This window comes from Mesitornis unicolor, unplaced genomic scaffold (genome assembly GCF_000695765.1).
Source record: "Mesitornis unicolor isolate BGI_N332 unplaced genomic scaffold, ASM69576v1 scaffold29704, whole genome shotgun sequence".
Classification (NCBI taxonomy): domain Eukaryota; kingdom Metazoa; phylum Chordata; class Aves; order Mesitornithiformes; family Mesitornithidae; genus Mesitornis; species Mesitornis unicolor.
In genome coordinates this window covers 1,082-18,414 of record NW_010179853.1, presented here as the reverse complement: position 1 = coordinate 18,414, position 17,333 = coordinate 1,082, and the positions used below count along the sequence as shown (strand labels likewise).

Sequence of the window (17,333 nt, the reverse complement as noted above, 5' to 3'; positions counted from 1 at the left end):
TCCCTGCCACTGGGTCCCCCCCCCCTGCCACAGGAGCAGCTGCCCAAGGCTTCACAGCAGCTGCAGCCAATTGCTTCTTCTCTGCTTCAGCCTCCTGGTTTTCCACAAAGAGCAGAAAAACCCCTAAAAACAACCCTCAGAACCAGCACGAGGAGCTAGAGAGGTGTCAAAGCCATAGGTGCACCACACACCCCCTCTGACAGTCTCCTCCCTGCCCTCTCTGCTGGGGAAGGCAGGGGAGGGGACACTGCTCCTGCATGAGGAGTGGGTGTCAGAGCAGCTCCCCAGCTGGGTGAGCTCAGCACAAGCTGCTGCAGGGCTGCCCACCAGGACAGGCACAGCACAGCAGCAGCATCCCGCAGGAACCAAGGCTTTGGGTGCCTGGCACACAGCCACAAAGAGATGCCAAGGGCACAGGCAGCCCCTGCAAACTGTACTGGTCTCCAGTTGATGTGCTCCTCTGGATAGATCACCACAGATAATGGTCCAAGCAAGTTCAGGTCCTTGATACCTTCGCTAAGCTCAGACTTGTTCAGTCAGAGAGAAATCTGATGGTTCCTTGAGGATCCCAGCACATTTTTGGTTGGCGAGGGGGCAGGACTCCCCAGGATGGCTGAGACAGCAGATGAGGAACAGAGATTAGGTCCCCACAGCATCACTACTGCCATGTGAGCTGCAGGAAAGGATACAGGCTGTATGAACTTTGTTCTGCCTCCCAAGCCATCATAACCCATCCTCACCTAGGAGAGAGAAAAAACAACCTTAGAGCAGCAGCACAGAGTCTCAACTATCTCTCCTCACCTTGGTTATGGGGAAGTGGGGTGCCTTACAGGCTACAGGTGCTGGGGAGGGGTTACAAGCACCTGGAAAGACTCGGTACTTGTGCTAAGCCCTCACCTTTGGAAAAAGATGGAGCCAAGGGTATTAAAGTTTGAGTATTCTGGGCACTTTCTGAAGTAAGACGAGCCTTCCAAGCAGCAGGAAGGCTTAGGATTTTGTTAGTGGGACTGAGGAATAAGAGGAAAACACCCAAAGATTCAAGGAGGTGGAGGAACTGGACATGAAGGGCCATTTAATCTACTGCCAGGAAGGGAATGAGCATCTGCCATCCCTGGAGCTCTGCAGACCTGGGAAGCAGCCAGGTCATGCTCCAAGATTTATTTTCCACACACCGTATGTGGCAAGGTAAGAGCTTCATTCGCTTCCTCCTGCAGTGTCACTTCAGGACAGAGGTGTGCAGTGCCAGCCCTCGACAAGATCACCAACTGGACAGTCATACTTACGGTGCCCGTGTTCTTGTGAGGACCCAGTAAGCTACCCGAAGATGGCTTCTTGGAGAGAACAGAGTTCCTTATGAATGTTGGCAAGAGTCCTTTGAGAGCATCATCCTCCAGATCATCTGCCCAGTTCTGTCCCACAAAATAATGAGAAAAGCCCTTTAACCAGCATGATCTGCTGAATTTAGTCCACATACAGGGAGCACTAATAACACAGTCAGCTATTTAGGGTAATAGTTACTGCTATATCACATCAGGTCAAAGAACAGCAGCTTCAAACCTTCCTCACATGGAGCAGTGCCTGGGAGACAGGACATTGCATGCAGCAAGGCTGGGAGAACGGCCCCCTTTGCTGACCCCATGGCCCTTGCGGTCAGCCCCACACTGTGTTTGCCAAGCACATCTGAGGCAGGGTAATCAGCAAGAAGCACATGGGTTCCCATCCTCCCTCTCCAGCCCAATTCCAGGAGGCCTGAGGCAGCAATGCAGTGTTTCTAGGAGCCTGCCAAGCAAAGCACTTTGAAGCATGCACGGTGGTTCTAAAGATGGACCAGTCCACAGTCACAGCATCTCCTACCTGGAGAAAATGGGTCCTTTATCCCAAGCTTATTAAAAGCAGAATCAGAGAAGTGATACAGAAGGGGAAAAAAAATAAAAATCAAGATCAGTCCTTTTACCTCCACTGTTTCCTTCAGAACTTTCTTTGCCAGATTTACCACAGGAGGCCTGTAAGAAGCCCAAGGAGAAAATCAGCAGAGATTTATTGTTCAAGTGGAGCTGGCAAGGACAGACAAGGCCAAGCTGATGACAATGAAACTTGCAGCACGACATCAGGCAGCTGGAGAGCTATCTGATCTCACACAGCAGCTTCCAAAGAAGCCAGACTCTGATCTCCTTTATAAGCAGAAAGATGAGGGGAAAAACTCACGGCTTTTTATCCAGCTTTTGCCTTTTTGCAGGGCTGAAGGGAGAACTGCAGGGCTGATGTTCAGGGGTGTCCACATCGTAAGTGGCATCCAGATTGATCTCATCGCTGTGGGCCGGGTGGTGGAGCTTCGGGTGCCGCAGTTCCACAGGAGTAGGGCTGCAAGGCCACGCAAAGCATTAGCCATCAGGAGGCCACTGCCTGCTGCCCAGCAGACGAGAGGAAAACAGAGCTGCACGCTACACGATCACATCACAGGACAGCAGTGGGACCAGGATCAGAGCCCCACTCTGCTTGCACATCACAGGAGTCCAAATCCCAGAGCTAATGGTCAATGTCCCAAACTACTGTTTGCCCTCAAATGGCCTGTGCTGTTACGGCAGCACCCAGAGACCAGGGAAACTGGGCACACTGCTGCTCTGCAAACACAACCCAGCTGCCCACGCTGAGGTAACAGCACAGGCTCCGCAGACTTGGGCTTGATAAAAACTTAAGAGATGCCATTTTTCAGGCTAGATTTCTCTGCCTGGCAAAGGTCTCCAGTCCACATACACCAGGCTAGCATGTCTCTGCCTCCCTGCCTAGTTAAACTGCCAGCTCTACTCCACCCTTGGCCTGTATCCGAGGACGCACTTCACTAACCTTTCGAAGACCAGCCGACTGAGCGTCTCTCTGGTTACAGACGGGACTTTCAGAGTATCCTGCAGGATGTCTATCTTCTTCTTCAAACTCTGGAGGGAAAAGGGAAAGTGGACAGCAAGATAAGGAAAGGTTTAGGAGCAGATACTTTGCCCCTTTGCCATAAATGGGCATCGGGTGGAGCTCAGAGGTGGGGCAGATAAGAGAGGTAAGGTGCACTGGGTAACCCAGTCACTGAGCAAGAGCCAGCATAACTCCTGGCTTTTAACTGCAGGCCATGGCCAGCTGCCAGTTACTGCAGACCAAGGAATTACATTCTCACCAAGATCTCCTTGTCCGCATTCTTCAGATCCTTCTGGGTGCTTTTTAACTCCTCCTTTGTCTTCTCCAACTCTGAAACCGTTTTCTGCAGCTGCAGAACAAACCCCCCCCCAGACAGCAGAGCGCTGGTTACAACACACAGGTAAGGGAAACTGCAGGTCCCCCAGGAGAGTCCTATGCTCTGCAGTACCTGCTACTTTCCCCTGTTTCAGGGCTCGGTTTTCCTGTGGCAGCCTGACCAATCTCTCCTGTAACAGAGCATCCAATACCTGCTCATTTCCTCAAGCTGCCTGCAGAGGGATCTCCAGGGCTGCTTGCCCAACACTTGCATCTTGTAGCATTTCCCAAGCATTTATGCCTGATGGTGACAGCTTTTCCTTGCTCTAACGCTTGGTGGCTGCAATGTGAATTCCTGCAGGACTTCGGACGCACCAGAGTACAGGAATTACAAACCACAAGCTGGAGGGTGGTTGTGCATCAGCAGTACTGGCACACGGACGTGCCTGATTCAACAGGGATTTAAGCCAGAAACAGGGGTCGAGAAGTGTCTGCCACCACAAGAGAGATTTCTGTGGGTTCAGGAGTCTGTGCCAGCCCACTAAGTGTCAGTACAGTCAGCTCTCCGTCAGCCAACACTGGAGCCCTGAGCACAGGCTCGCATCCTCCTGTCTCAAGCCGGTGACTGCAGTTGAGCACTGACTCAACCAGGAGCAGATCAATTCCAGCAGCAGCAGCAGCTCATGGAAGGGGTTAATTCACAGCAAACTGAGAACCTCCTTCTCCCTTTGAGGGGACCACAACAGCGATGGCTGGGTAACAAAAATAGGCCAAATCCACCCACAGTCTCCCACTTTGTGAGCCTGGATGCAGGCACACCGCAAGGAACACCTGTGCCTTGGAAAGCAAGGCTACACACACACACACACACACACACACACACACACACACACACACACACACACTTTTCACGGAGACTTGCTACCAAAACTGACAGAAAGCGATTCCTGACCTGACAGAGCCCAGCCAGGCCTGGAGCAGGGCGAGCACAGCAACAGAGGCACATCAGCAGCTCCAAGCTCTGCACCAGGTCAGGACCAGCCCAGAGACTGTACAGAGCCACCTATGTGTCCTCACCACACCTTGGGGACCTCTCCTGCCTGGGCCCAGCACCACCTGGCAGCCCTGGCCTGGCTCAGCCTGCTGAAGGCACGAGGCTGGGTGTGATTGTGGTTGTGCCAAGCCAGGGCTAAGCCCTGCTTGACTGGTGCTGGCTCCAAACCCCTTCCCACCTTTCCTAGGGGCCCAATTCTGCATCAGGAAGGGGCTGGCCGCTGAGCCAGCTCAGGCTTAGCAGCGTGGCAGGATGGAGGCAGTGCTGCTTCTAGAGCCCAGTGGAAGCAGCAGAGCACCTGTGTGCTCTTGCCTTCCAGTCCAGGCTCTCTGCCAAACTGCAGCTGGCTCCAAACGAGCTGCCCCAGCAGCATCCCCAGAGACTGCACTCCTGACAGCAGCCCATGAGCTGCTCGCCCACTGCAGCACTGTACCCTGACCCAGAAACCCCAGCCTGACACTTCCAGACCAACCACACCGCTCAAGTAGTGCCGTGTGGGCAGGAGCCGCTGCAGAGGGTTCAGACCACAGTTACAGACAGATATCTGCTGACCAGATGTCACCTTGGCTTCCTGTACCTTATTGTTGACAGAAAACAGCTCTTTCTTCAGCTTCTCCGTCATCTCACTAGAGATTTTCCGAGCCTCCTTCAAGTTTTCATATTCCCTGCAAAGACACCAGAAGAGTTTGGAAGAGGACTGAGCTAGAACTTCCAAGATAAGCCAAGACCCTGAATTTGAAGCTCTGCAACTGCAGAGCCACCAGAGAAAACCCTGGAGACACAAAGTCATTTAGGGAACAGACCGGAGCGTACCAACGCTGACCAGCAGCGTGTCAAACTGCTACACCAGGGGGTAGAAAAAAGTTGTGTGAGATACCATGCCTGAGAAGAGGGCATGAAGAGAACCCACCAGCAACATGGAAACCAGATCCAGAGACATTTCAGTTGCCAGCAGAAAAGACAGGCAAACAACGGAGAAGCCTCCATTCTGGCAGCAAACAGAGGACTTTGCTTGAAGTGACTTTTCAGAGACTTCACACTATTGGCCATGCACATTCATTCCCAATTACACCACAGGGACACTCGCCTCATTACAGCTTTGTATCAAAGCCGCAATTATTCAGCTGCCATGAGAACAGACCTAAAGAAGCTGTGGTTTTGCCCAGCAGGACCAGATGGATCTCCAGGTAGCAGCACTGCAGATTTGCCTCGCCAGAGAGCACTTGAGGGCACAGCTGCACAGTGCAACGCGGCACAGGGTACAACCCAGAGCTCCTCATCCGTTCTTTCCCCCCCTGGGCATGAGAGGAGAAAGGAGGGAATAATCATCACCTCACAGGAGCACTGACAACTCTTGAGACAGTTCCCATGGTGACATGCATGTCACTGCAGTGACAATAGGAACAGTTCAGTGTGACAGGCTCCAATCTAGGTCCCCAGGATCTGTCAGTCAAAACCCAGTGGAGGCACAAACAGGCAGCCAGAGCCCTGCAGAGCCCATGTGCCTGATGGTGCTCAGCGGAGGGCTCTCCCTATGCACGCCCAAGACCACACAAGGCGGCTGTGCCAAGCCTGCAGCACCTACTTTTTCAGCGAGACGCAGTAGATCGCGAGCTGTTCCACTGCTGCCTGCCCCACTCCCATCTCTCGGATCATCTCCTCCACTTCAGGGCGCTGGCTCTGAAGCAACAGCTCAATCCTGCATTAAAAAGAAAAATAAAATTAAAAAAGTACTCTCAGCTCACGAGTCACAAACATAGCTAGAAGAGAGACCGGAGCCCTGCTTTTCTCCCAAGGAGCTGGTGCAGTCTAAGCTCCTGCTGCACAGACTCTGGACATCATAGGGGAAGAGACAACCACCCCACCAGAAGCAGGGCTCTTTGCTAGGGAAGAGCAGCACTATGTGAATAGACTAGATCAGGGAGAGCTGTGCACACATACTGCACATGGGGCTGACATCCCAGCTCCTGGGCCCTACAGCCGACTGTTCCTGGGCTGGGATGCTGCCCCAGCACCCTCTGATAGCAGGAAAGGCACGTAGCCACGCTCAGAGAAACAAGGCCAGCCTGCACACAATCCTGTGGCTTGGGGCTGCTTATGGAGAGCATCCATCAGGAAGCACAGCAGGGGCAAGAGCACGGGCAGGCAAGCACCAGCCTACTAACACAGCAGTTTCCAACCCTACGGGCAAAGATGACCCAGCACATGGAGGTGGGTGTTGCAGCAGGCACAGCACGACCTCTCCCCACCTTCTCTGAGAAGGGGAGATGCACGCAGCCCAGCCTGCAAGGCGCAGGGAGAGCCCGAGATCTCACCGCTCCATGGTTCGCAGCTTGTTCCGCAGGCGGCGGGCCTCCTCCTTTGAACTTCTGTTATCCTCCTGCTGCTGCTCCAGGAATTTCATCTGCTTCTGCAGAGAAGCGAGCGCACGCAGACCGTTAGGAAGGCTCCAGGGATCGTTAGAGAAACATCGTGGCTTATGCGCACTGCGGGCAGCTGAGCACGCGTCGGCTCTTAATGCTATCAGCACCTCAACAGCCCAGGATTACAGAGTTGAGCTCTCTCCCCACTGCACCCCTAGCTCTGCTCCTTGCGAGTGCAGCAGGGTCTCGGTGCTAATCACAAGACAAGCCTGGCGCTGAAACTGCCTCAGAGCCTCCTTCCTGCTGGAGGAGGCTACAAAACCCTGCATTTGCAGGGCTGTGCGGTACCCTGTATGCGGTGACAATTCGGTTTTCAAATGCAAAGGAATCCACAGGAAGCAAACCTTGCTGCTGCTTTCTCCTCCGTGCACAGCAGATCCCTTTAGCCTCTCAGTTCTCCTTGCTTAGGGCATAAATAGGAATGCAGAGTGGGTCTCTTCTGGGAGACTTCAGCCACAGAAGATGACCATTGGGGCAACTACTCTCCCCTGCCTGGAGGGGCTGCAAGCCTATGGCAGCCATTGCTTTTTCAGGCTCTCCAGTGCAGGCAGCAGTAAGAGAACCTCAAACGAACTGAAAAAGCACAGATCTGCAGTGTGGCAGAGGAAAGCTGGCCTGAATTCACACAATCCAACACACCTACATTGTCCAGGTTTGTGTGTGGCTGGGCACCTCACGCAGCACCCTCAAAAGGCTCTGGGCCTGGTTTCAGCCCAGTGCTGACTCCAGGGAGAGGCCTGGCTGAAGACCATCACCTCATAAAGCTCCCTTCCACGCAGAAATTAAAGGATTTGATCTACTTCCTGCCACAGGAACCAAACAGCTGTGAAACTGCTGGGACACTGCAGAGGGACAGCGTTGCAGGCTCACGTGTTGCGCTTGCTTAAGCGGGGCCCATCCTTGGCTCTTCCCAACGAAAGCTCTCTGCACTTCAGATCCCCCAAGCAGCGTTTTGTGTCAGGCTGGAGCATGGTCCCCAGCCTCAGCCAGCCCAAAACGGCAGCAAACTCTCACACAGAGGGTCAGCAGCAGCTGACAGTGCCAGCAGAGACAGGAATGGCTCACAGCCCATAGGCTTGACCTGCGTCACAGCTGGTTAAGCCTGTATTTTCACTGCAGAAGTCCAGTGCTTTAATCTTTAATGACGCAGTACAAGACAGAGCTTGGCATTCAGCTGGGAAAGCCCGTACACCACAGAAAAAGATACCTCCAGGTCCCTAATCCTTCTGCCCTGCCTAGCTTTCATTAGAAGGACTTAAGCATACAAAGAGGGTTTTACAACAGTCAAGATAAGCACAGAGCCTTCTCCTGAGGTGCCAAGGCAGGAAAGCCCAGTGCAGAGGCGTCAAGTTGAGCAGTGTCCACTGTCACTATTGTTTCTGCAAGAGTAGGGAGCATCAGAAGTACCCTGTCACTGGTGCACCCAGGATCTCAGGAGCATCTCCAGCATGGCCCAGACCCAGGCTGCCTTTACATCCAAGCAGATTGGGTATAATCCCAATGGTCAGGCAAAGAAAAAAAAAATAAGTGTTGTGCTGGCTCACAGCAAGGCCTATCTGGCATTGATTCCTCACTACATCTCTCCTTCTGCCCTGTGACAGCACCCCATTGCTAGTGTCAGAGCTCCTGGCCTGGTTCCTCTCAGGAAGAGCCCAGCTGCAGGTGGCAGACAGCAACACAACCCCACAACCCATCTACAGGTTCTCCCTGGGCCACTTGGCCTTGCAGGTCAAAGAACGTGATGCCATTTAGGCAACTGGGTCAGAGATCTCTGAGAGATCCCCTACCTCTCACTACAAGACATCTCAACAAAGCAGCTCCTGCTCTTCCCCTCTTCCACTCGCTGTTTATGCACAGTACATGACTATGCACTGAGTCACTGCACGCTGAAACACAACAGGAATATTTGATCCCTGGACTTCACACATTACTAACCTAACCGAAGGAAAGCCCTGGCAACAGAAGAGTCAGGAGAGTTAGCTGGATCAAATCCCACTCAGCTGAAGCTCACAGCTCCCCCTCCATACATTTCAGTTTGAGTTCTCCTCCAACGAAACTAAGAAACTAATTTTCCTTGAATCCCGCCTGGTCTAAATACATTTCAGAAGAACATTCTACCACAGGGAGCCAGCGTTTCGGCAATGGGGCACTGGGGCCAGCTCCTGTTCTCAGTTCATGCTGCTACCTTTATGATCAGCACTGCCACTTCATTAGCACAGCTCAGCCAGCATCCCCCAGGCTGGCCTGGCTTCTGCCCCCCCCAACTCCAGCCACCTCTGCCTTCATCATGCAGCCACAGGCCTGGCTTTTATGCCAGGTTTTTAATCACTTCCAGGTGGACCTCGAGACCAGTGACACCACTCACTTTGGAGGGCTAAAACCAAAGTGAAAACCCAGCCATGCCGCCCTGCTGTCATTCAGAGATCAAGGAGATGGGATTCTCAAGGTGCCAGATCCAAAAAATCCCACCATCGGTGTCTTTATTTGCAGGGCTTGTGGAGATCTTCAACAAAACTAACAGTGACTGTGCAACGGTTAGTGCTGAAGTCCTGCTAGGGACAGGAAAGGTACCTTGAGAGAGGAGCACAGCATCTCAGTCTCTCCCAGCACCTTCTGGAGTGACTCTATTGTGGCATTGCGCACATCCAGAGTGTCCCTCAGCCTGTCCACGAGGGCCTGACATTCCCGCTTTTCTTTCTCTGGAAAAGAAAAAAAGAAAAGGTCATGGCCTGATAACCCAGACTTCAGCTGCCCCACAGTCAGAGCAGCACAAACAGACAGTGCTGGCAGTCCTGGGCTCCAGCTGCGGGGAGCTGACCCTTCCCATGGAGAGCCACTTCCCTAAGTGCTGCCTGCACCAGAGTCTGTACTGAGCAATTTCTTCTCCCAGTGCCAGTAGGCTTCAAGATTTCCTTTACTGAAGATAACAAGTTCCCTTTAATAGCTTTCCAGTGCCAGCCCTGCTAGGATTAAGCTGATACATCTTAACTCTTGCATGCTCACAAAGCCAGGAAAACACATTTCTCTGGGGTGACACCACACTGTCACAGAGCAGGAGAGCAGAGCCCCCAGCCCATCCTCCCCACACAGGGAAGCCCTTTGGGGGTCGTCAGGTGGCTGTGTACCTTGATCCCCTCCACTGCTGCGTCACCGTGGTGCTGCACCTACGTTAAAGGGTAAGAGGCAGCAAAGCAGAGCTCTGCTGGGTACTGGGGACTTGGCAGGGTCCCCTGAGCACCCACTTTCTGCAGGTCACAAATATCTCTTGAGTCCTGCTGTCCCTCCCCACACAGGCAATCCAGGAACCAAGCACACGTCTCAGACCAGCAGAGAGAAGGTGATGGAAAACACCACCAGATTTCAATTTGCTTGTCTAGACAAGGGAAGGACAGCCCAGAAAGCAACCACCACCATCAGGAGCTGACAGACCTAAGCAGGGAGGCACCCAGCATTACTGGGAAAGTTCAAAGCAGTTGGGCAATGAGGGGAAGCGGGAAGCAGCAATCCCTTCATGTGACCCTGCTGAGAGCAGGGTGAAGCCTTCAGCTCAGCATCTTCTGTCTTTGCAGAAATCATCCATGGCTTCAGCCTGATGACAGAAAGCCAATCAGTACCTTTCCAAAAAGCTGATTCTCCATCCAAGCAATCCAGTTTCAAGTTGTGCCACCACGTCCCACAGTAGCATAACCTGCGGTGCAGCTCCACTGCTCAATCAGACAGTGAAAGAGCCACGTGGGACAGGGGAAGGAGAGGAACATATCCCAGTGGAAGCACACAGGTGGCTAGAGAAACACAGATTTGTTTTGAGTAAAGCATTTTTTCTCCACTGCTCTGAATAACCCTTCCTCACCAGAGGCAGCACAGCCTGGAGATGGTCCCCTGTGTTTGCAGGGACTCCACATCCATCAAAAGAGTTTAGGCTTCCCCCTTCTCCGTTCCCAGTTGCCCAGAAGCAGATGGCAGGAGTCAAACCTCTTCATGCCATAGGAATGAGTTTTGGGCTCATTCAAAGTGCCTCTCACTGGGTCTGCTCAGAGCTCCACACCTCTTGAACCATTTGCAAGCTAATCAGAGACTGGCAATTACACAGCTCCACTACAGCACACAGCACAGCTTTAAGTGAAGAATTATACACAAGAACCACCAGAGAGCAGAGTGCCCACAGCAAAGGAGGCAGGAGGTGGGAAGGAGCTTCTCATTTCCAATATGAGAACAGAACGGGACAGGGAACGTCAAATCCAACCTCTACTCACCAGAAGCCGAGTAGATAAGCAAGCCTTCGAGCAGTTTTTCTTGGAGAACATCCTAGCAAGAATCCCAGCCACCTTTCCTCAGAAGATCTGGCTCTCTACCAAGTCCCTAAACTCAACCAAGCTGGCAAGAGAACAGGCCTCAGAATAGCGACGTGCAGACCATTCAATTCTGCACTCAGGCTAAGGACCGAATCCTCAAGCTACTGGCTATTCATGGCTGTCTCGTGCACGCAGGGAAGGCAGAGGAAAGACGACTCTCGGGGCGTGGGCGAGCCCCCAGCATTCTTTAAAGATTTATTTTTTTCCCCCCCTTCTGCTAGTGTGTCTTCGGCTTTCTGTCACTCAGACTGACATTTTCCTTTCGTTGCTCATGACTCATGTTCTGATGACAGGCTGCCTACAGACGATGCTTAAAACCCATCGACAAGTCTCCAGGGCTTTTGCTTTTCCTTCCCTCCCTCAAACATCCTCTAAAATTAAAGATAGGAAAATGGAAGCGCACATGCTGAACTCCGTCTGCTCTTCGCGCAACACATGTAGCGCTGCAACAGCCAAACAAATCCAAAGCCTTCCCACTGCTGTTTTTGGGCACCACTTTTTACCCCCTCATCTGTTAGAAGGAACAAGCGTTTGCCACATACAGCTGTGAGCTTCCCAGTGAACACACCGAGGGTTTTGCTTTCGGCAAGCCCGCTCCCAGTATAGTTGTGCTGCACTTCTGTAGCTTGTGATTAGGAGGAGGGGTAACAAACTCGCATCCGTGCCTCCAAACTCGCATCCGTGCCTCCAAACTCGCATCCGTGCCTCCAAACTCGCATCCGTGCCTCCAAACTCGCATCCGTGCCTCCAAACTCGCATCCGTGCCTCCAAACTCGCAGAGAGCTCCACAGTGACAGCAGAGCTGGGTCAGGCTCTGTCATACAAGCTTTAGGTGGTCTTGCTTTGGAAAAAAAAGCCCCAAAGAAGCTGCTCCAGCAAAACAGCGTGCAGCCTGCATCACGCCCTTGGCTTTGGAGAAGGGTAAGGGAACCCCATAGGGGTTCCTCAGCACTGAGCAAAGATCCCAGCATAGAGCCCAGGACCTGCCAATGCCCCACCAGCAGCTGGAACTCACCTTTAAAGGAGAGCTGAGCCTTCACCCGGTCCAGTTCATTCTGAAACACAAGACAGAAAACCCCGTTAGGAAACGCCCTGCACAGGAGCTTTCACCACATCTTCAAAGGACTCACGAGGTTTCTGGGCAGGACAGCATTGGTACCAGCCAGGGGCTAAGAAGGGAACACGGCAACAGCAAGCACCAAGTTACAAGCAAGTACAATCGCAGGGAACACAAAGAGCACCTCCAACTGGCATTCTGCAGGGGGAGAAGAGAAGATCCCAGTTTCGTCTTAGCCTTGTCAACCTCGTGTTTCTCACGCTGTCAGTCATCTTGTTTTAGCTGTATAATTTTGGAAGGCTCTCAGGGAAACACAGGAAATCAGACAGGAACAATTTTTATGCCGTTTTACCTAAACAAAGCAACGAGGCAGGGATGTTGCCAGACTGACTGGCTTGAGAGTTGCTTTGAACTGAAGTGAACTTTAAATCGGGCGCAGGTGGGAGACAGGAGGGGACATCCAAACGCCTGAAAAGGTAACCAAGCATAAAATCAAAAGGCTCCAGCTAGCGTTCTGACAGACACTGAAGCCACTGCGGTTCAGGATGCTGATATGAGCTAACAGCCATAAACAGATGAGCGATACACTGAGCCGTACCAGACCGAGGGCATGTAACATCTCCTGGGTACCACGAGGGTCTGGGGACGGTCAAGTGGTTCTGACACCTGCACTAAGGACCAGAAAGAGGGAGAAAAATGCCCCGTAGTTTAAATTACAGATAAGGCAGTGATGTGACTTATGAGCACTGGCAAATAGCCAAAGGAAACGTAGAGAGGTTACAAAGAGAAGCGAGCTATATAAAAAATACATATTTCAAGGGAGGAAAAAAAAACAGAGCAAGAGAAAAATGTATACAGGAAAGAGTCAACAGAAGATGACTTAAAAAGCTGTGTTAGAGAACTGCAGTCAGGCAGGAACTGCAGTGGAATAAAACCACAATAAATTGCTAACACAGTACTGAAGCAGAGCACACAAATCTGTGCAACCCGGAACACTACATGCAAATCTGAGCCCAGAATAGCACTACCAGTGACCACGGCTCTGATGGGACCACAGCAAGGCTCTGCTAGTGGCAGTAATGGCAGGGAAGAGAATAGGGGATGCAAAGCTTGGGAAGCAGAAGGGACTGGATGCGATGCCTAGCAGGGCTGACTTGGATTTGCCCCCGAGGGCTGGCAGGGAATTACCTCTGCTGCAGGAACCATCCTGAAGTGGCTTCCTCAGAGCCCACAAGATGTGCTCATTAGCATGAGAGTAAAGAAATCCCAGGCTACTGCGGCCAGCTATGTAACATTACCTCATTCATCATCTTAATCTGAAAGCCCTCATCCTCCAGCACTGCTCCTAAAGGCTGCTCTCCATTTTCACTGCTTGCTTGGAAGCTCTCTTCTCTCTGCCAGCCCAAATTATGAGACCATATTTTGACAAGATCAAACGGGTTTATCCTGTCCACACACAGGCAGCTGTCTTCCCAGGCTCCTACCCTTCCCAGCAGGTTTTTTTTGAATGCTCCTCCTCCTGCCTCCTTTTTGTCAAGCTGAAGTCTCCTGGTCTCCTTTGGAAGAAGGGCTCTCAGCTTCACAGACAAGTGACTGGAAGAGTCAGGATCCAAATGGGCCTCACCGAGATGTTACGTCCCAAAACTCACACTTTTCCTGGTCTGGGAACAGCCTCATGGAGACTGTTCTCAGCACTGAAGACCACCTTTAAGAGCAACACAGGATAAACCCACACTCAGCACCCAGAAACGCTTGGCCATGTTGCAGCATTCAGGCTGCAGCCACCCCAGGAAACCAAAAAACTCCAGTGTTTCAGTTGAAGCTGATGGAAAGCAAAGCAGCTCCAGCTGTCCTTTGACTGCAAGCATTACAGCACAGAAGTGAGAGTGAAGAACAGCAAAGACTATTATCCAAAAGATAATTTGGATAATTCTGCAACAACGGGAAGATGGTGCAGATGAGGGGGCTCTTCTGACCACTTCTAACTGCGTGCATAAGTGGTTCTCAGAGGAGCATCCCGAGCTTGTCTCCCCAAGACAACAAGCGGGCCACAGCAGTGCACTCAGCTTTCTAGCACACTGAAGAACACTGCCTTGCCCTGGTTCAACCTTTCCATGGCAGGAGGCCAAACGCTCATTTCAGGACATCTGTGGGCTGCACAGTTACAGCTCCAGTTGATTGTGGAGCCTGAGTACCACTCCACAGCCAGGCTCTTGCAGGGACAGGCAGCAGCTGGCAACAAACCCTGGATGTGGGGGCTTTTTCAGGTGAAAAAAAAGCCTTCCCTTGATGCTGAGGAAGTCACCAATTATTTTCTCAGCTTCTAAAGAGTTCGAGGACAGTCCACCGGGTCTGCTTTGCTGAGCTTCTGCCCAGGCCAGAAGTAGATACCCCACTGCAGACATAACTCCAGCCTAGATGGACATTCAATCCCACCCATGATGGTCACCCATGATCTTAAGGTGCTCCAAATCCGCCAGAAACAACACACAACTGCCAACAAACCAGCATCAGCCCTAATCAGTGCACAGGGCCCATTCAACGTAACCTACACAGAAAATACTTGTTTCTTCCCTGTTAGACACGTTACTCTGATGGCCACACGACAGACTTCATGGGAGCATAACCAGTTACCATCCAGCTTGTTGTGCAGGAGCAGCTCCGCAGTCCTGCCCACGAGCAAGGGAGTTCTGGAGTGGAAGGCTGGGGGAACCCATCTCAGATCCTGGGGTGGGGGGTAGGAGGGAACAGGAAGCTTTTCTAGGGCAAATTTCTCCAGTCAACCCATTTCTGAGTCACTCATCTATTTACGCTTGTGAGAACAGATCTGAATGTGTTCTGAAGGCAATGTTTATTTGCTCCGAGCCACTGCTTTGCTTCTAGGGCTTCAAGCGCCTGGAGATGCTTTCTCATGTCCTCAGCACACATGCTTAGCCCTCCAGTTTATTAGCAGACTTGGAGTATGACAGTGCTACTGACATTATAGCCTGGCTGGCTGGGTTTTTAAAACATACGATATACATACAGCATTGTCATGGCAACTGCTAATTATGGTAATTGCTGCACACGCTCTACAAGCATCCCATTATACCAAGGTCAACCGATGACTTTTTTTGGAACAAATAACTCCAAGACATAAGGAGCCACATTTCACGCGCACTAAATAAAGGAGGAGAACATGGAACTCTGCGTTCAGCCCTTCTCACCCCCAGCTCTCTGCACATACAGGTAGCGCTTGGAGAACACCACCCAGCACCCCAGCTCCAGCCAGGTTCCCCTCCAAGAACCCAGCTTCAGCACTGTCCACCACTAGGCAGTCCCTTTCCCAATTTCTCTCAGGAAACCAAGACTATGGGCACCCTGCCCCACTTCCTTACAGTCCAACGTACCTGCACACACGTGAGGAGGTGGCACTTCCTCCTTTCCAGAGGGGTGAGCACACAACCAAGCCACAGACACCAGCAGTTCATCGCATTTGGGATTTTCCTTCTCCTGCCTTTTGCAAAAGGCTCTGTAGCCCCATCCCCAAGGCTTTGAGACCCAAGAGAGAAGCAACAGTTGGATGTTTATTCAATGCTGCTTCAGGAGGTTTCCAGGTAAGGTGAGAACCAAGAAGGAAGAGCAGTGAAGTAGAGGAGGCTTCTTGAGTCACCACACGAGATTTGGTCAGGGAGAGCTCTAAACCACCACACATGGAGGCTTCCTTACCACAGAGGAGAGGCTGTGCAAGGACCAAGAGGGGAAACAGAGACACCTACATGCTTCAGTTCTGAAACACCAGCACAGCACAGCGAGCATCAGCTCAGGAAGCGGCTGTTGGCGGAGGACTGGCAGCCCAGGCCACGCTTCCAAGATGTTGAAGCGCCACACAACAGAAGAACTCAGTCAAATTACCTGCAAAGCCTCTGCATCTGGTGCTGTCTGCTCCTCCAGGGCAACATCAAAAAACAGCTTACTGATGATGTGCTTTTTGCTGACCTAAACAGAGGAGACACAAGAGGTTGATGGGGACAGAGAGGGAAATACAACAGATACGGAACACAGTCAGAGAAGGTGCCATCTTCTGACAAGGCCACAAAAGGCACATCAAATCATGCACTTGACACCATTAGTGACAACACTCTGCTCTGGCTCATCAGCACAGCAGCAGACCCCCCCCCAACCACCACCACTCCGTTTCGGGAGCACGACTCCAGCCAAGCTCCCAAGCCACAGCAGAAAGATTGAGGCATTTCTGAATCGAGCGCAGTCTGTTCTCTGGCAGCGACGGCCCAAGCAGCTGACGCTGAGCTAACACGATGCCAAATCTTAAGACAGAAGTACGTGCCGCTTTCTGCAGGCAGAAGGTGCTGTAATTGAATTTGATAGCTCTCCACACCTCCCCCATGCAGTTACAGCTTTGTGTTTTAAGTATTATATACAGTCATGACACCAGCTAATTGCATAGTTACTGCTACATGAGATGTTATTTCGCGATAACTCCATGGTAACCCAGAGATGTAAGAGGCAGTGAAGAACAGAGGGAATCAACAAGTCAGGGAAGGAACAAGGGCCAAGACCTTGAGCAGAAGCAAGCAGCACGAACCAGCTGCAGCTGGCTAAAAACCTACAGCCAGGCGGGAGACAACATCTCCCGCAGCCACTGCACACTGGTGGCATCGCAGCTGGTGACACAAGGGACTTCAAAGGAGTCCTGATTAAGCCACTGGATTCCCCAAGCCTTGGCTTCCCATCTCGGCAGCAGAGCACATCCCTCCCTCCCTCCTCAGCCTTTGCTGTTCTCAACGAGAGCTCCCAGGCGTGCACCCTCTGAGCGTCTGAGCACAGAAAGCTCTCTCCACTTTGTACCACAAACCTTTTCCTTGTGTGGCCCTTCCGCAGGCCCAGGCCACGGCTCCTCGGTGCCATTTCTCAGAGCACCGCGCCGTAGAAATAGCGGCGTGGAAAGGGGCGATGGATTTACCTGGATTCGGCACTGCGGGCAAGTCCGGCTCGGTGCTGTGTCAAACCACTGGATGAGACTGAGAAAGGAAAAGCAAACATATGGTAAACCCTTAAAATCCAGGAGCGCTGCTCCCAGGGGCCACCTCCCAACTCCCCAGGGGATGGAAGGACGCAAGTCCTTTTTAGGAACGACGAGCAGCAACACAAACATTTAATCCAGAGGCGCAGCTAACGGGAACGCCGTGTTCCAGCACGCGCACTCTACCTTTACCTCCGAGACAATT

The 17,333-nt window shown here is 52.1% G+C and overlaps 1 protein-coding gene across 1 annotated transcript in view; it reads right to left on the bottom strand.

The window, feature by feature from the left end:
* TRAIP (TRAF interacting protein) overlaps positions 1-17,126 on the bottom strand; it is a gene marked incomplete at its 5' end in the record, with an annotated part of 17,945 nt that extends 819 nt beyond the window's left edge. The window contains 13 exons of the mRNA XM_010182926.1: positions 690-740; positions 1,284-1,409; positions 1,955-2,003; positions 2,206-2,361; positions 2,845-2,933; positions 3,164-3,253; positions 4,851-4,938; positions 5,859-5,972; positions 6,589-6,683; positions 9,268-9,395; positions 12,064-12,103; positions 16,000-16,083; positions 17,069-17,126. Coding sequence (XP_010181228.1) covers positions 690-740; positions 1,284-1,409; positions 1,955-2,003; positions 2,206-2,361; positions 2,845-2,933; positions 3,164-3,253; positions 4,851-4,938; positions 5,859-5,972; positions 6,589-6,683; positions 9,268-9,395; positions 12,064-12,103; positions 16,000-16,083; positions 17,069-17,126 — 1,168 coding nt within the window. The remainder of the gene's footprint in view (positions 1-689; positions 741-1,283; positions 1,410-1,954; positions 2,004-2,205; positions 2,362-2,844; positions 2,934-3,163; positions 3,254-4,850; positions 4,939-5,858; positions 5,973-6,588; positions 6,684-9,267; positions 9,396-12,063; positions 12,104-15,999; positions 16,084-17,068) is intronic.
* Positions 17,127-17,333: the final 207 nt, after the last annotated feature.